A 19,404-nucleotide genomic window follows, 5' to 3' on the forward strand; every position below is an offset into this window, starting at 1 on the left:
TAGGCCTGTTCATTAGTGTGTTGTACAAACTTAAAATTAACAGATGAGGAGATGAGATGTTGTATCACTGGACTTACCAGGCGAGAGACTTTGATTTGCTCATCCAGGTTCTGCAGCATATACAGTTCCAATAACTCTGCTTCCAGACAGTAAATGAACGAACCAGTGGCCCCTTACTATGGATATATTTTTCAGTTTCTCACTTTCCCCTGATTACCGTGAAAACCCTCATCTTGCAGGATATTTGTGCTCTGTCCTGTCTGTATGTGCCTTCTTTTTACGCTGTGACCTCATCAGTTATCAATTTGTTTTGCACCTTGCGAGAAATTGGATGTGCGGAGCGAAAGAAAAGTGTTGAATTGCTTGAGCCTCACACTGTGTGTGAAGGGTGAACTATAGTGTTGCAAAATGCCGGCATTGTTCCTGAAGTGCTCTGCAAAACTCACACATGGTCAGTGGTCTCAATATGTTTGTATTTATTGCTGTATGAGTACTGTGTAATTGTTCTGTAACCATCCCGAATGAGCTCCTGGTTACTGCAGAAGACACCTAAAAACTCTATAATCCCATTTCCTACATGTTTACAGATGTATGCTCTGAAGGCTTTAACGGTCGTTTGGAGGCAAGTGCGTTATGTCCACTGAGAACAATTTATGAGACACAGCAAACATAGATGATATTACAAAAAAATACCTTAGGTAATGTTATTGCAATATCCTAACTCAATTAAGCTCCCTGAGAGACCGTACCTGTTTCATAGTTATGCTACATTTTACCTAACTGGAGTCTAGTTATCTATTTTCTCATAAATAATAAGGCTAAACCTAAACATTGATAGTTTAGTGAGCATAAAATCAAATTCAAAGAGCTTAGACAAAGAACTTGTACAAAGTATCTAATTAATATGGTAGCCTGCTTGTATACGCTGCCATTGAAATTATATAAACTTGTATAAACACAGTTTCATGTGTAAACGCAGAATCCCATGTGAATGTGGCAGGAGGAAAACATCTGGGGCCTCTGGAAACTCTGTGTATGTTTGTTTGTGCGTGCGTGCGTTCGTCCAGTCACATCACTGTTTGGCCGTAGACACTGATTTTTTGATATTTTTTTTTGTCTGTATATATATTAATGGTTAATACCATGTTGGTAAGAACCTAAAGCAATGTAATGTAAGCAATATATATATATATATATATATATATATATATATATATATATATATATATATATACAGTGGGGAGAACAAGTATTTGATACACTGCCGATTTTGCAGGTTTTCCCACTTGAAAAGCATGTAGAAGTCTGTAATTTTCAGCATAGGTACTCTTCAACTGTGAGTGACAGAATCTAAAAAGAAAATCCAGAAAATCACATTGTATGATTCTTAAGTAATACATTTGCATTTTATTGCATGACATAAGTATTTGATTACCTGTCAACCAATAAGACTTCTGGCTCTCACAGACCTGTTAGTTCTTCTTTAAGAAGCCCTCCTGTTCTCCACTCATTACCTGTATTAACTGCACCTGTTTGAACTCGTTACCTGTATAAAAGACACCTGTCCACACACTCAATCAAACAAACTCCAACCTCTCCACAATGGCCAAGACCAGAGAGCTGTGTAAGGACATCAGGGATAAAATTGTAGACCTGCACAAGGCTGGGATGGGCTACAGGACAATAGGCAAGCAGCTTGGTGAGAAGGCAACAACTGTTGGCGCAATTATTAGAAAATGGAAGAAGTTCAAGATGACGGTCAATCTCCCTCGGTCTGGGGCTCCATGCAAAATCTCACCTCGTGGGGCATCAATGATCATGAGGAAGGTGAGGGATCAGCCCAGAACTACACGGCAGGACCTGGTCAATGACCTGAAGAGAGCTGGGACCACAGTCTCAAAGAAAACCATTAGTAACACACTACGCCGTCATGGATTAAAATCCTGCAGCGCACGCAAGGTCCCCCTGCTCAAGCCAGTGCATGTCAAGGCCCGTCTGAAGTTTGCCAATGACCATCTGGATGATCCAGAGGAGGAATGGGAGAAGGTCATGTGGTCTGATGAGACTAAAATAGAGCTTTTTGGTCTAAACTCCATTCGCCGTGTTTGGAGGAAGAAGAAGGATGAGTACAACCCCAAGAACACCATCCCAACCGTGAAGCATGGCGGTGGAAACATCATTCTTTGGGGATTCTTTTCTGCAAAGGGGACAGGGCGACTGCACCGTATTGAGGGGAGGATGGATGGGGCCATGCATCGCGAGATCTTGGCCAACAACCTCCTTCCCTCAGTAAGAGCATTGAAGATGGGTCGTGGCTGGGTCTTCCAGCATGACAACGTCCCGAAACACACAGCCAGGGCAACTAAGGAGTGGCTCTGTAAGAAGCATTTCAAGGTCCTGGAGTGGCCTAGCCAGTCTCCAGACCTGAACCCAATAGAAAATCTTTGGAGGGAGCTGAAAGTCCGTATTGCCCAGCGACAGCCCCGAAACCTGAAGGATCTGGAGAAGATCTGTATGGAGGAGTGGGCCAAAATCCCTGCTGCAGTGTGTGCAAACCTGGTCAAGAACTACAGGAAACGTCTGATCTCTGTAAATGCAAACAAATGTTTCTGTACCAAATATTAAGTTCTGTTTTTCTGATGTATCAAATACTTATGTCATGCAATAAAATGCAAATTAATTACTTAAAAATCATACAATGTGATTTTCTGGATTTTTTTTTTTAGATTCTGTCACTCACAGTTGAAGAGTACCTATGATAAAAATTACAGACTTCTACATGCTTTTCAAGTGGGAAAACCTGCAAAATCGGCTGTCATGGTTCGGTTTAGTTAGGACCCAAGTGCAGGGGAGCAGGAGCCAGGAGTTGCAACAAAAAAAGGATTTATTCCACCAAAAAACAAGAACTAAAAGCGCTGCTTAGCAGGATCTAAAAAGGCAGACCAAAAACCAGAACTTAAACAGGATCAAACTTGACATGCCACATGGAAGGAGGAAACATTACGGTCCGACAGGGGACAAAGGAATGACAAGACAAGATATACTGAGGGAATAACGAGACATGACGAGACACAGGTGCAGACACAATCAGGGCAGATGGGACACAGGCGGGGCAAGACAGAAACTGAAGGCTGGGGGGAATGTCAACCTTGACCTCGGCAGTGTATCAAATACTTGTTCTCCCCACTATATGGATTTTTGATATGTATATATACATGATATATATTTTAAAAATATCATATTTTATTTATATATATATATATATATATATATATATATATATATATATATATATATATGTATATATTATACATACATACCCATTTTTTTGTTTTTTATGTATTATTTTTTTTTTGGTGGGGGGGGGGTGACATCCGCTGCTAGTCCAAGAAGAACACATGGAAACGCACAACGAGCACACGAGCCCTGGAAACCTGCAAGATAAAAAACAAACAGACACGAGAACAGGCAGAGACACAGGCAGCAACTATCCCAGGTCCCCGGGACCCAATCAGAGCTAGGCTAAGCTACCGTGACTATCTGACCCCCAAAACTGCGGAGTGAGTATGTAGGTGAGTGAGCAGGTGTGTATGTCTTTGTAGCTGTGTGTGTGTGTGTGTGTGTGTGTGTGTGTGTGTGTGTGTGTGTGTGTGTGTGTGTGTGTGTGTGTGTGTGTGTGTGTGTGTCCAATCGATAGACCACCTGAACTGTAACTATAGTGGAGGAGGGGGGGCGTAACCCCGCCACTCGAGAGACCAGAAGCCGACAAGGAAGAACCCGGAACCCAGGCCACCAGCAACCCCACAGAGGGGAGAAGAGGGCAGGAGGAAACCCACCGCCAGCGAGGCCCGCCCCCCCCCAGCGGCGGGCGAGGGGACCCGCAGGCGAAGCGGGTCCCCTCGCAGCAGCCAGGGAACCCACAATGATGGACCGGGACCTAGACGAACCCCGACCACCCGACCCGGGCCGAACATGCAGCCAGGTGGCCCACACCCTTCAGGCCAACGACCCCCACCCAGCGAGAGGCCAGCCTGCCCGGAGAGACAGAGCCGCCCCGGCTGCCGACTCAGGCAGGTGCACCCGCCCCCACACAAGCGGCCTTCCAGGACCAGAGGAGCGCCCCGCCGTGCGGGCAGCCGGGGAGACCGGAGACGGGCCCGGAGAGAGGGAACCCCCCCCAACAGGGCGACATCCGCGTGGGCCCGACAACGCAGGGCCCCAGCATCCCATTCATCCATCCATTCATCCATTTTATATAATAATTATAAGCCCAAAATTTTGTGCGTCTTCCATCGCAGGACCCTTACATACCCACACTCACCGACAAAGACATGGACACTCATTCACTCTCCATTTCCCCCTCCCCGGTGGGGTCCAGCACCGCCAGGTAGCCCCCCCGGGCAGCACGGCGTGCCGACGCCAGGACCCGGGCACCGCGACCTGCCCGCCCCAGGCCGACGAGGGAACTCGGGTGGAGTAAGCCCCACTCCCGCCCCTGGTGTTGAGTGGATGTGGCTAATTCAATAAAAATAGGGAGGAGGAGTTCAGGGTATCATATCTGACAATGCCCCCCCCCCCCCCCCCCCCTGTTATTAAAATCGTGGGGCGGGGAGTACCGGGGCACGCGGAACAAAAGCTGGCCATGATAGGCGCCCACGCTCCCCCATCGGCAGTCCTGGTTGACGGGGGCTGGCCCACCAAGCCAGGTCAGGGCCCCACCGCACTGCCAGGAGCGCCCACCACCCCCACGACCGGCGTCGCCGGAGCCCCCAGGCAGAGGGGGAGATGGCACAACATCCTTCCATTCACACAAATATGTTATCTGTATCTGACGACAGATAACATAAACACCTGGGAATGACTCCCCCCCCCCGCCGCGCCCACCCGCACATCCTCCAGTCAGCTTCATTAATAGATGTTATCATGTTACTGGTCACTGGTCCAACAATTTAAAATATTTCTTTCTTTTTTTTTTTCTCTGGAAGAAAAAAACAATTAAGACAGAGTTCATATAAAAAAAGAAATATATTTTTAGACTTTTTGGGGGAAACTATTCATTGGCTTAAAATATAAATAGAGCAAGTTAGCATTGCTGTCAGATAACTGAGATGGAGACCAGCTAACGTGTGTTTAAATGGGTATAAAACGGAAATCAAATACAGTTGAAATGTTATACATCTTTTTGTCCATCTTTCAGCCACGCTCTGCTCGTTAGTAAGAAATATGCTGGGGTATATTGATCTTAAATGTGCATTTATTTTTCTAGGTACAAGGAGGTTTGTCCCTACCCCGATCCCTCTTTTACACAGGTGACCAAATACCTGGACATACCTGAGACTCTGCTCACCGACTTCACTTCAGGTTCAACATACCAGATTCAGGTACATAAATGATAAATATCAAGGATTCAAAGCTTCAGTACAATGATGGAGGAGTTTACAAGGTTTCTTAGACAAACTCCCACAAAGATCATAAAGAAGCTTTATACAAAACTAGAACAGCATCAAACATTCCTGGAAGTTGGCCTATCTCATCATGTGGATGTGGCTATGTGACAAATCCCACAGGACCAGGCTATTCTCTTGACCTGGCTGAATGGTAATTGATCTCAATTGCATTTTTAATCAGGTAAACAGATCTATGGATCAGCCTGACCTCTTTCCACTGTCTGTTGTTACTGAGCTTCAATGTGATCATGCTTATTAGTTTTCAGAATACATTAACCCATAATGACCCTCATACAAATGGACTTAGAGAGACTTGTGCATGTGCTGAATACAACCTCATATAATGCATTTGTCTGTGCAAGCGCGTGTGTGTGCGCGTGTGTGTGTGTTCATGTATAATATTACTACTTCATCCTTTTCAATGTATTGGTCCTCAAAACCACAAACAGAGCTGCAACAAATCTCTTACTAGTAGATCACTATTGGGGCACAAAGGTCACGTGCATTTTTCAACAAGCAGAGGAAATACATTTCTGTTTGCATCGCATGACATCTTGGTAGGGATGCTCTCAGAGCAGGTGTTTGGGTTTTTGGACAAAAAGTGCAGTAATGTCTTGTTTTCAGTCAGTGTACTATAGTGATGGTTATGCAGAGACTGTGAGCAGTGTCTGAGTGGGATATGGCAACTGCTCTGTTGCCTGGAGAGTAAATTCATCTTAAGGAAACCAAATAGCTTTCTTTCTCCTTTTCTCTAGGTGGCAGCTGTATCTCCAGCTGGAATTGGAGCATTAAGCAAGCCTTTATACATAAAGACAGCTGAATCACGTGAGTAATCACACACACACACACACACACATACACACACTTGGAATGAGATCCCAATGCTCAGAATTAAAAAAAAAAAGAAAAGGAAAAAAGAGTCTGAGTGACTAGACATACATTGTTTTCAGCGCCTGGCCTGGTGACCAATCTGACAGCTTACGCCCAGAACCACACTTCGGTCATGGTTACCTGGTTTCTGCCACACCGCATCAACGGCCTCATCACCAAGTTTGCTGTTAAAGCGAAGCACGCTCGTACGGGACAGACCGTCCGCACTCTGGAGGTCAATGCAGAGGAAATCATGACGGGAGCCCTGCCTCACTGCAACGTACTGCATCATTGTGTCACTCTCTGTCTTCTATACTGATCTGCTGCTGCGAGAGTCTGGCTGTGTCAGGATTAAAGTTGCTTTGTAAACGATATTCTGTCAGTCATTTTGTATCCTCCTTGATTTTATGTGTCCAGGATGCAGCGGACATCCTCTCACGTGCAACCCTGAGGCCCTTGGAGATAACAGCATCATCTCCTCCCATCACCCTCTCTGCTGTGCCCCCTGCAGCCTCTTGGAGTGTGCCCATATCAGTAGGAGTCGATCAACTGCGACCTTACACTGCCTATTTATTTGAGGTATCTGCCTTCACCTCGGATGGAGAAGGACAGATAGCGTCTACTATGGTGCGCATGCCAGAATCAGGTATGGAGAAAGGAGCAATCAGCCTTATAAATTTAGAGGCAAATCCTTTGTTTGTATGTTGAGCATTGATAGCATTTCTATACATTTGTGTTTGTGTGTGGCAGCTCCAGAAGATCCCCCACAAAACCTATCAATAATAAATATGACATCTAGATCCATTTCGGTCTCCTGGAGCTCTCCGACCATTTTCACCGGGAAGTTCACATACATGCTCTACCTTTATGGACCTACAGGTTAGAGAATACTAACCAAAGAACAAGCCCATGCAGAACCACATTACAGGTTTGCATGCAAGAAAGTTACATTTTTTGTTTTTGATTTTTTTTTTCCAGGTTTTTTATATGATAACAGCACATGGGACATGCGTTTTCTTTTCACCGGTTTGACTCCATACACAAGGTACAGAATCGCTGTCCGGGCAAAAGCTGCAGGAGAAGTAGGTCCAGCAGCAGAGGATGTCGTGATCACACCTGCTGAAGGTGAAATAACTCACAAACTAGTGTTACTGACACACATCTTCGTATTTAGACGAATTCCCACAAATGGTTTTTGAGCTAACAAGCTCAACAGTGCATTTTCAGCTTGTCCGAGGTGAGTTTTGTGTCTCTCTGTGTCAAACTCTGTCTGTCTCTATTTATGTGACCAGCACCCAGCGCAGTGCAAGACCTGACTGCGGTAGCTGAGGACTCAGTTTCAATTCGTGTAAGTTGGAGAATTCCTGCCCAGCCCAACGGTCCCATAACGCAGTACAGACTGCAGGTCCTGGTCAGTGACTCTCTGCTGCAGGAGATTACCCTCACGGCAGAGGTAAAGCACACATTACTGTCTCCTCAGCTTTATGTAGCCAACTCTAAATCTAATCTACTCTAAATACTGGCATCAAGGCTGGATACGATTGAAAATCTTGTCTGGATGTAACATTTTGGACATAGCTTGCACTTTTTTTTATTTTATTACCTCATTGTGTTAAGCAAGAAATGAGAATTTGCTGTCTGTAGCAAAGGGGCAGAGCAATAGCAAAAGATTTTCAATTTTCCATTTCTGAGGTGCAGTGAATGTTGTGGGATTTGGAAAAGAAGTGGGGGGTCCAAATAAATGGTCCAAAACAAAAAGATAATGCAGGATCTCTACAGGAGAACTTTTACAGTGTTATACAATCGGAGTATTTCTTCCTCTACTGTCTTTTCTCTTCTGAGTCAAGTATACATTTCTTTTGGAGCTCATGAGTCAACACATTTGAGTACCACTAATCTCATTTCTTCCCACAGAGCACCACTGGTTTATATGCGGATGAAACACTTCCTCCGGATGTCTATAATAGCCTGGGGCGACGTAAGAGAAGTACTGAGTTCGGTCCGATCACATCTCCGCCAGCTTTCATGGCCACCGTTTCTGACCGCACACTGCCCACTGACATGACTTCTTTCAGCTTTACACACTCTGAACGTAGGAGCACAGACCACGTCGCTAACACTGATGCCAAACCAACCGCCGACCCTGCGGTTATTGAGTCTGATTCGCAATCTTACAGCAACACTCAGTCCTCCAGTGATGCAGCCTTTGGCACTTCTACATTTTCTGTTACCTCAATTCCCCCTAACACGCTTCCACCCTGGCTGGTAGAGCAGTCACAAACACAGGAGGTGACCTCAGACACCTCTGCCCTCACTCCAGGCCAACTGCGCTTGTCTACACGTGATGCTTCAGTCACTGGGCATAGCTCAACACGCAGTGCAACACTATCTGCCTCCACAGGTGGGACACCACCAAGTTTAAACATCGCTTGTTGTAGCTTTGCTTTGCTTTAACAATAATTATCTTAAAAATATTATAATAAATCCTATGCATGCATATGTCTGCAAACATGCTCCAGGTGTAACTGTGAGAGAGGCGGTAGTGGATGTTTTTGCTGAGGAGCTGTCCTACCTGGTGTCGGATCTGAGTCCTTTCACTGAGTACACTTTCAGGGTCTCTGCTTCCACCACTGTGGGAGAGGGCCCCCCTACAGATACCACTGAGAAGACGAGTGAGCAAGGTGGGTGGTCACATTACACGACTAGAACAAGTCGAAGGCCCTCCAAGTATGCAAACTCTGTAATATGTTGTGTGTCTTTAGTGCCAAGTTCAGTGCTGGAGGTGTCCTATCAGAACATCAGCTCCACCTCCATACTGGTGAGCTGGGTCCCACCACTCAACCCCAATGGGAGGATCACACATTACACCATTTATGGTCTCACACTGCATAACAATCAAGCCTTGAAGTGGGTTACGAACAGCACCAGCATGCTAATATCAGGTAGAGATTGGATTCTGTATGCACCCCAATTTACATTCTCTCAATCCATAATCTTTGATTTTAACATGAAGCAGATGAAAGGTTTTTTTTTTTTTTAAGTCTTTTTCTCTGTTCCAATGTGCAGATTTGGACAAGTATACTGCGTACAAGCTACGTGTGGCTGCTTCTACAGTTGTGGGAGAAAGCTCCCTGTCGGAAGAGGATGACATTTTTGTTTACACCTTAGAGGATGGTATGAGTTGCCGAATGTCTAAATACAAAAAATACATAGATCAAAGCTTTAAAGGGGCATGAGGCAAGAATAAGAAATGAGACTCATTGGCGCCACGATGACCGTCGGGGTTACTGCAGCCAACAGCGAAGCCGGCACGGGAGCGCCGTTCAAATCAAGCTCTAAATATGACTTACAATGTTATCTTACCTGGTCAGTAGGAAATGAGCCATGTCAGCATCTGTTTTCAGTCCCAATTCAAGTTGAAACTGCCTCCATGACTCAAACGCGTATCCAATGTTTACTCGTGTGCCGCCGAGAACGCGCATGCAGCGTCATTTGACGTCACATCCGCAGGACAACGCGGGAAATTCCGGTCACAATTGCAGCACATCTTGCAGCACACAGCCTGTTCAAGGCAACAGAGAGATACACTAGAGGGATCATTCTTTTTGGTTTGGAACGCTTCATCTGACATTATTACTAGAAAACTTAAAACGTATACAAATTTTTTTCATAAATCCTGCCTCAATCCTGCCTCATGCTCCTTTAATCATACTTTCACTCCTGATAATGAATTATTCCTATACAAAGCCTTTAAGGGTGTCAATGGTCACACTGAAGATGCATTTTAGTCAAGCATTATTTTGTCAGAATGCTAAAGACTAAGCATTTGTGTTATTCCAAGCCCTGAGAGATGCAACATCTGTGGACATTTTTAAAAACAAATTAAAAACGCTATTTTTTGAGCAGGCATTTATTGATGTATTATGATTTTTGTTTCTTTTCTTTTTGTCCTTTTCTTTCTTTCTTTTCTGTTTGTTATTTTCCTTAGAGACACATTGTGCAGCTTTTTAATTACCACATGTTTTTACTGTTTTTATCTGTATGTAAAGCACCTGTGAGTTTCTCTCTGTGAGAGGTGCTATATAAATAAAATTTACTTACTTACTTACTTACTTACTTACTTACTTACTTATTCATCGTTCACGTGTTGAATTGTCACTCGTGATAACCTCCCTGGGATTTTTCCCGTCCGTCTCCCTCCCAGAACCTGACTCCCCCCCTGAGAACCTCGCCGTTGTAGACACCAGCCCCTCCACTGCCACTCTGACCTGGTCTGCACCAAAGAAAGCTAATGGGATGATCCAACACTATGAGGTGTTGTATGAAAACGAAACCTACTCGGCACTGATAAACACCACCTCTAACAGAAGCACTCTGATCAGCCTGAAGCCGTTCTCATATTATAACGTGTCTGTGAGGGCATACACACGTTATGGCCATGGCAACCAAACATCAGACACTTTATACCTGCTTTCTGGAGAAGATGGTGGGTCAAAATATGTTCCCACATTCACAATGACACACATATGAAAGGCTTTAGGACCAATGTGATTTTCATATTTTATTTTTAGTGCCCGGCAGTCCTCCATATGACCTCACGTATGAGTCCGTCAGTCCTGATGAGGTGAACGTCACCTGGTGGCCACCTCTTCTGCCTAACGGGGTCATTACTCACTACAGCCTGGAGCTCTGGAACTCAACCCACTCCCTGAACCTCAGCTCATCAACCACCTCCATCCACATCACAGATCTGAGGAAGTACGCACAATACCGCATCGTGGTGCAAGCACACACCCGGGCCGGGTCGGGAAACCACAGCAGCGAGCCACTCAACATCACCACACTTGAGGATGGTGAGAGGGATGGGGTTGGGGGAAGAAGGGAGGGGGTTTCAGTTCCAGGTCACTGTGCAATTACATTAACGCCGACTGAAAAGTGCGAAGGGCATCTGATTGAATCTGACTTTCCTCCAGTCTTTTCTCCTCTGTTGCATCTCTCTGTTTCAGCTCATGCTAATGATGTTACATCATAGGACTGTGATCCCACGTGATGCACGTGTCTTCTATCAGAACTGAGTGGAACAAACAACGTTGTCTTGAGTCATTACAGCTAACCGGTTTTCCTTTTTTAGGGGAAAGACTCTTCTTCTCTCTGCAACTTCCTTTGGGCCATAAGTGTTCCTGACTTGTGCGGTGCTAAATATTACCGAGGCTAACCTTTCAGTTTACATACAGTAGTTCTGGCTGAAACCTCTTTGCTCTATGTTGCTGGAAAATCTTTCTCCCACATCGTAGCTCCAGACGCCCCCCCTCAGTTCCTCCATGCCAGGAAGCTGTCAGACTATGAGGTGGAATTGTCATGGCAACCCCCACTTCAAGCCAATTCTGATATACTGTACTACATTGTCAGAGTTTGGTGAGTTCTCACATACTCGTTTGCGCGTTTGAAAGGGAGAAGTTAGAAAGGAAAGTCATGATGCAGCATGCCTGGTTGCTCTCTCTTTTTTTATTTTAGGAACGACACAACCGAGCTCTGGCAGAATGTGACGGAGACGTCGGTGGTTATTAATGTGGACTCAGAGAGTCGATACAATGCCTCTGTTTCCAGCTGGACCAGACTGGGCGATGGAGGAGTGCTGATTTACATCAGCTTTAGGACCACAGAAGCAGGTACCGATTGAATGTAATGCCATTTTCGACAAGCGGCGTCACTTATTGTCCTCGTAAAGTTTCATCATTCATTTGATGATTGCTGACTTGCTGCATCATATTTCTATTTGAACTTTAGAGCCATCAGACCCGCCACAGAACGTGACTTTTGTAAATGTGACTGCCTCCTCTGTCACTTTGTCATGGCAGCCACCAACTGAACCCAATGGGATTATTGTTCATTACACTATTTATTACACTGTTAACAACACCGTGATGAAACAGGTGAGTGCACTTGCACATTAATCCTCTTTTTTGTTGTTTTTATTTGAATTGGCAGATCAACTATGTGTAGCGTGAAACAACCCGGACAATAACGACTTGTCGACTCTGCTGTTCCTCCTGGCTCTTACAATCCTTTGGCATCTTTGACGTGATGATTTTGTTTCTCTGACCTCCAGTGTTTCTGTTGGATTTATTTTATTTTTTTTATACACATGTGTTTATTGATTTTCTTTTAAATCAAAACAAAACAGTATTGCACATAAACAGTTGCACATGAAGCATAAAATTAAGCAAAAACCCCACCGTCCCCCCTCCCAAAGGGAAATCAGGAAAAGAAAAAAGAAAAAAAAATTTAAAAAAAAACACAAAAACAAAGAAAAAACAAACAAACAAACAGGGAACGACATTACTTGTTTGAAATATCAGATAGATGATGCAGAGGTTACATCAATATTTTTAAATGAATATATCCCCTTCAAGTTTCTAAAAATTCTCCAAGGTCACAGTTCTCCAAGAACGAAAGAAAGGGATTCCAGATCTCATGGAATTTGGCTGATTTCTTTTTCATCGTGTACGTCAGTTTTTCAAGGACAAGGCATGTTGATAACTCCTTCAGCCAGCGACCAATCATAAGGCTCTTAACATCCTTCCAACATAGAGAGATCAGGCGTCTAGCTTTTCTGTTGGATTTTTTGTCATCACTGTCACATATGAGAAAGAAGCATGCAGCCAGATGTATGTTAGTGGCTTGTGATGAACCAAATTCCTGAATTTTCCTTCATTTATCATTCATGTATAAGTGCAGCATACACTTTGTGTTTGTTTGAACGGCAGTATCAGTACATAAAAATAACCCCGCACACCGTTTCTCCACAGAGAGTTCCTGTTTCAGACTTACCTCCACGTGTCTCTCCCAGTTCGCCCTTCATCTACACTCTGCCTTCGCTGACTGGAGGCAGTAACTACACTATTTGGATGGCTTCCAGCACTTTACAGGGTGACGGAGCGGTCCAGTCCGAGCCATTCACCTTGCTCTTACCAGAGGATGGTCAGTTAGACCCAAAAGCATCAAGTATATATAGCAACATAAATCAGTTTAATGAAATGCATATACATACAGTTAAATAGCACACGTTAGTGTATGTAATGATTCAGAGTCTCCTTGGAGGACAGGTCTGCACACTTTTTTTCAAATCTTCTCTCACTTTCAAATAAAATTACATAAAAACTGCGATTGAAAAAGTAGCCTTCAGCCTCTTTGTAAAAGGGAAAAATCCATCCAGTGTGAATAAATTGTTGCCTGTGAGAGTGTGCTTTGCAGACAAAATAAGACAAAATTTGTGATTAAAGAAAAAAAACTAAAAGTCTGAGGAAAAGAAAATGAGAACAGAGGACCACTGACAGTTTTATTGCACAAAGGCGGGGGGCAGCAAACTGAAAGAGCCATTCAGTTTTCTAATGCAATAAAAATGTTCCCATGGCAGCTGAGATTTGCATATTTACATATAATATTTAGTTATGCTACTCATTACGCTTACTGAGGAAATGTGTTCAAACAGATCTCTAGGTTTTTATGTGATTTTGGGAAAAATGGTGCAGACAGCCACCACAGACTTTATTACCTTCAGTCCATATTTGTACATATACATTTGGTCTTAACAGTATTCTGTCTATGAATGTTTGTTGCTCATACTGACTCCTTATCTCTGCCTGTGCTCTAGCCGCTCCGCTATCAGCCAAGCGCCGGACCGTCAAGGGCACCTTGTCAGTCCCGCACAGCCGAGCCCAGCAGGGGATCATTCCCCTGGGTTCAGACCCCCCGCACAAACACACCTGGTCCCTTATAGCCACTTCTGGTTATCAGAAGTTTCATCTCCCCTTTTCCCTCTCTCTGCTTTTTTCTACTCTTTGTACCAGGCAATATTTCCAGAGGAGCTGAGAAGAACAGGATGAGTATTTTTCTTCATCTTCCACCCTGACAATCTCAGATTTCACCGTGAAGATTTCTCTTAAAAGTCCTTGCATATCACATTGAACTGTTGATTTTTGTGGTCCTGTGGATGTTTTCTTCCCTTACTTTTGCTGTTTTTCTGTTCTGTTAATGTCATTTTATATCGCTTCATACAATTATTTCCTCCTCATGATGTGTCAGTTTTCATTTTGTTCAGTTACCATGACTATGACGGATATTGATGATGACAATAAGTGCGTTGTTCATTTCCCTAAACAGTCAGTGTATATAGTTGATTGATGCCTCTCAGTATCACAAACCCATACTGAAGGGCTTACAAATTCAATCATTCTTACGGAGGTAGTTAATGATGATAACAATTTCTTTACTCGTTTCCTCCCTCAGTGCCAAGTGACCCGGTCTCAAACCTGACGGCTCAGAACTTCAGCTCCACAGCCATCATTGTGAGCTGGGATCCTCCCACGGAGCCAAATGGTCGTCCCTACTACCTGCTCACCTTACAGGAGGCCGGTATCTTCTCAGACATCACCAGCCAAGGGACCCCAGCTGTCAACAAGACCACCAACAAGACCACAAAGGATAATGTCTACCTGTTTACCAGGCTCAGGAAGCATTTCCCTTATGTACTGACAGTTACACCAGCAACTGGTGCTGGCCCTGCCTATAACCATACCAGCACGATGTACCTAAGAACTGATGATGATAGTGAGTGTATTTACACGCCGTTCACTTTAAAAGCTTGAAATGTATGCAAGTATTGTCAGACTTAAATTTGTGTGGGTGTGACTTTCTTTAGTTCCTAGCTCTCCTCCATTGCTGGTGTCCACCAGAAACCTGTCCTCGTCCTCTATCGCTGTGGTCTGGCAACGCCCTCTGGAGGCAAATGGGGAGATAACCGAGTACGCCCTGACCCTATCTGGCCCAGGGGGCTCCAACACAACGCAGACCCCAAATACCTCGGCCATCCTAACCAACCTCCTCCCATACACAGCTTACAATCTCACCATTATAGCTGCAACCCGTAAAGGTGCAGGTACAAGTCTGCTGCTGCTGCAGCTTCACACTGATGAAAGTGGTGAGCTTGATAATGGGTTTCATATTGGTTTGTTTGTCTATCTCCATTAAGTTTATGTCGTTTTGCCCTTTTATCAACCGTCCTAATTTTATTTTGCAGGCCCTATGTCCCCTCCCCGTAACCTGACTATATTCAACCACACAGCAGTCTCTGTATGGCTGAGCTGGGAGCCTCCCCTGGAGCCCAATGGATTGGTGATAAAGTACGGATTCCGAATCCGAGACCTCTCCACAAACACCGTCACACATCGGGTACCGTTAATTTCACACACTGAAAGCTTCTTCACAATAACAACAGATCACACACCTACACACACCTACACACACCCTACGAAGACACACACCGAGAGTAGACATGAGCGGTGGTTAATTTCACACTTCACTTAATACTCTGCTCTAACATTACTCGTAAACGTACAAGCACATGTGTTCTGATACGTAGATAATACCCACTCCCATGATCAAGACTGGATGATTTAATCTTGCTTTTATTTTCTATGGGGCTGTGTGCTGGAACAAATACAGAACTCCTCCGGTTCGACAGCGACCGAGTATCTTTCAGGTTTCAGGCCTTACAGCTCTTATGAGATCAGTGTGTACAGTTTCACCAGAGTGGGCCACGGCGACCAATTCAGCAGCCCTGTGACCTTCACGACAAATGAGTCAGGTAAAGTGCACTGGGTCCACCCATAAAGGACATACAGTCATGGATGTTTCTGCTCACTGTTTAGGGTTTAAAGCTGCCGTATACTTAAAACCTGAGTTTTTCAATTCAATTCATAATTAAATAAGGCCATCTCAAGTAATGAATGTTAAGTAATTACTTAACATTCAGGAAAAACAGTGAACATTATGAAATGTAGAAAAATAAAAAGCCCATATTATAATATAAAATAACAATTTCATAATTTTATTTTGGGGCTTACTATATTTATTTAAGTAGGATTAATGTGAAGATAAAAGTAGATGATCTTTCTCATAGTATAAATTTGCAGCATCGTCGGGCTGAAAAGATCTTATTTCGATGCCGTATCTTAAGGCCCCCCTCCCATCTTCTGGTCAGCTGGTTGGTCGAGAATGGTAGAATATAATGTACATGCACATTATTTGTCTGTGCTGGACTTGCCACTGTGCAGACATCAAGCCAGGACAATGACAGGGCGCTGTGTTTTATGGTGAAGAAAGGAAGTGAAAGAAAAGAAAAGTCTGCATGGCAAATGAAGCCTTTTCAAGAGCAGAGTGTCTTCTGTGGGAAAGAAAACTTATTCTTTTTTTTACAATAACTTAGCAAATATGCACAAAAAGCTTTTATTAGGAAAACTGCAGGAAAATTACAAACATATGAAGTGTAATGGTTACTATTAAAAAAACAAGGAAAATGCATACACACACACACACATAGATATCAGGGATCTTTAATACTGTATCAAACTTGCGTGCAGAAGTTGCAAAACTTTGGTTTTCAGTGAGTTCTGGGTTAGCATCTTTCAATCTCTCTGTCTGCAGTGTCTGATGCTGTGGGGAACTTGTCTTGCTCAGGACTGAGCTGGGATTCAATTCAGCTGTCTTGGGATGCTCCCGTCAACCCTAATGGGCAGATTCTTCTTTATGAGATTGTAGTGGAGGCAGATGAATATGCCTTCACGCACCAGGCCCACACACCAGAGTTCACATTGGCTGGACTGTCACCAGACCAGGAGTACACACTGGTTGTAGCTGCAGTCAACTCTGCAGGAGCAGGAAACAGAGCAAACTGCTCAGCTTCCACTCTCTCTGAATCAGGTAGTCCAGATTTTTTTTTAGAAGTGTGTTAATTATTTTGCGCAGACACAGATGATGATGTCACTGAAGCTGCTCCTTGTGAGCTCACTCATTTAATAGTGAACTAATGCTTGATTAAATCCTCACTGTCTCAACAGTTCCAGCGGCACCTCGCTTTCTAACCATCTCTCGGGTCACCCCTAGCAACGTGACACTTGGGTGGTCTCCACCTCACTCCATACCTGGCCTGCTGAAAGAGTACCACATTGTTGCACAGCTGCTTTCAACTGTTTGCGAACCAAACACACCAATCTTTGCTCAGCCGGCCCCGGAGGACGATCCGGCCTCAGACTGTGTAGACAGCAATTTCACAGTGTCTGTGAATGCCTCGGATGGTGCCAAAGACAACAGCGTCACTCTCCAATTCCTTGCGAAATACAGATACTACCGCTTCAAAGTCGCCGCTGTGACCAACGCTGGAGCTGGGGAATATACACCCTGGAATTACACTCGGACCCTGGCTGGAAGTAGGGGCATAACAAAGATGACATGACCTTTTTATCTTGCCAGAGGAGAGTTGGCAGTCAGTTAGAGTAATATTTGAGGAATGAGTCAGTCAATTATTTCCAAAAACCCCTGGTTTAATTACACAGCTTTGTGTGACGATTTATTAGAAAATTGAGTTTGTTTGAACATCTCGATGGCCAACGGCATCACCCCTGCTGTTGTTTTAGCTTAAAAATCCACAAGTTGTAGACTAACAGCAAATACGTAAGATTTAAAAAAAAAAAAAGAATTAAGTCATCATGTTGGTCCATGTCCATTCGTCTCCTGAAATGTTCTCACTTGCTGACTACATTACAACTATTTGAACGGTCAGTCAGGTGCTGACTCTCAACAGCTCAGTATCATTGGTATTACACCTCAAAACAAGATACCACATGAAAACATCTTCTAAAAGGAAAGAGTAGTATCAATATGCATCAAGCATCAAAAGAGGGTTACATCAGTTTATTTCAAGAGATGAAATAATGCTGTAATATTGGTCAAATGTAGCTTATTACCATTGAAAATGTCATATTTGAACATTTAAAGCCTTCAAATTAATACCAAATTGTTTCTAATAGCTGACACCTTCATACAGTCACATCCTGCAGTAGGATAATATCTCTTCTGCCTAACACCCCTTCCCTAATGGTATAAATGAAGACATGGAGGTTTTTGGTGTTTGAATTCAGTTTATGAAAGGAAGAAATGAGACTTTATTTTTAGTTTTGTGTGATTAATTTGTTGAGAGAATTTGTTGTACTGGGAATTGAAAAGGACCAATAAACTAAAACTAAACAAAAAAAAAAAGGGATGGGCGGTATGGACAAAAAAATTTATCACGATAATTTCTGGCATTTATCCCGATAATGATAAAATTGACGATAAAAAAAAATACCAATTCAACCTTTTTAACTATAAATCTATCACCACATTCAGTCTTTGGAGCCCCCAAATCACTGCTCTAAAAGAATATTAAATGCTACTAAACTACACCAATTCAATTTAATTGATAAAAACCAATTAAATGAGTTACACCTGTACTGCAAAACTGGAATGACTCAAGCTCCTCGCTTTCAGATCCGCCTTTCTTTCTTTCTTTCCTTTTTTTCTTTCCTTTTTTCTTTCTTTCTTTCTTTCTGGCTCATTTCTTTCTTTCTTTTTGGCTCATTTCTTTTTCTTTCTTTCTTTCTTGCTCATTTCTTTCTTTCTTTCTTTTTGGCTCATTTCTTTCTTTCTTTCTTTTTGGCTCATTTCATTCTTTCTTTCTTTTTGGCTCATTTCTTTCTTTCTTTCTTTCAGGCTCATTTCTTTCTTTCTTTCTTTCTTTCTTTTTGGCTCATTTCTTTCTTTCTTTCTTTCTTTCTTTCTTTCTTTCAGGCTCATTTCTTTCTTTCTTTCTTTTTGGCTCATTTCTTTCTTTCTTTCTTTCTTTCTTTCTTTCTTTCTTTCTGGCTCATATCATTCCTTCCTTCCTTCTTTCCTTCCTTCCGGCTTTACACAAAAACGTCATCAACGGGAATTTATCGTTTTTACCACGAGATGACAAATTCTTATCGTGGGGAATTTTTTTGACGGTTTATCTTGAACGGTAAAATATCACCCATTCCTACTGTACAACGATTTCCTGTCTCATCTCCTCACCTCAGACCCTGATGCTCCTCCCCGCGACCTAAAGGTGACCCCCACTTCCACCGGTCTTCGCATTGCGTGGGAGGCTCCAGCTGTTCTCTCAGGACCCACCTCCTACCTTGTCAAGGTCACTTCACCGAGCCACCGTTGTCAGAAATATAAGCATGCC

The 19,404-nt window shown here is 43.5% G+C and overlaps 1 protein-coding gene across 1 annotated transcript in view; it reads left to right on the forward strand.

Annotated features, from left to right (window-relative positions):
* ptprq (protein tyrosine phosphatase receptor type Q) overlaps positions 1–19,404 on the forward strand; it is a 59,142-nt gene that overhangs the window by 19,597 nt on the left and 20,141 nt on the right. The window contains exons 21-44 of the mRNA XM_061722786.1: positions 5,267–5,381; positions 6,203–6,272; positions 6,398–6,597; positions 6,735–6,963; positions 7,068–7,196; positions 7,296–7,442; positions 7,610–7,770; positions 8,232–8,718; positions 8,837–8,998; positions 9,080–9,259; positions 9,384–9,491; positions 10,522–10,803; positions 10,889–11,170; positions 11,612–11,732; positions 11,832–11,938; positions 12,105–12,250; positions 13,127–13,298; positions 14,607–14,927; positions 15,019–15,297; positions 15,397–15,548; positions 15,822–15,963; positions 16,803–17,078; positions 17,216–17,584; positions 19,253–19,362. Of these exons, the coding sequence (XP_061578770.1) occupies positions 5,267–5,381; positions 6,203–6,272; positions 6,398–6,597; positions 6,735–6,963; positions 7,068–7,196; positions 7,296–7,442; positions 7,610–7,770; positions 8,232–8,718; positions 8,837–8,998; positions 9,080–9,259; positions 9,384–9,491; positions 10,522–10,803; positions 10,889–11,170; positions 11,612–11,732; positions 11,832–11,938; positions 12,105–12,250; positions 13,127–13,298; positions 14,607–14,927; positions 15,019–15,297; positions 15,397–15,548; positions 15,822–15,963; positions 16,803–17,078; positions 17,216–17,584; positions 19,253–19,362 (4,747 nt within the window). The remainder of the gene's footprint in view (positions 1–5,266; positions 5,382–6,202; positions 6,273–6,397; positions 6,598–6,734; positions 6,964–7,067; positions 7,197–7,295; positions 7,443–7,609; positions 7,771–8,231; positions 8,719–8,836; positions 8,999–9,079; positions 9,260–9,383; positions 9,492–10,521; positions 10,804–10,888; positions 11,171–11,611; positions 11,733–11,831; positions 11,939–12,104; positions 12,251–13,126; positions 13,299–14,606; positions 14,928–15,018; positions 15,298–15,396; positions 15,549–15,821; positions 15,964–16,802; positions 17,079–17,215; positions 17,585–19,252; positions 19,363–19,404) is intronic.

The sequence above is a fragment of the Cololabis saira genome, chromosome 5, assembly GCF_033807715.1.
Source record: "Cololabis saira isolate AMF1-May2022 chromosome 5, fColSai1.1, whole genome shotgun sequence".
NCBI classification, from domain to species: Eukaryota; Metazoa; Chordata; class Actinopteri; order Beloniformes; family Belonidae; genus Cololabis; species Cololabis saira.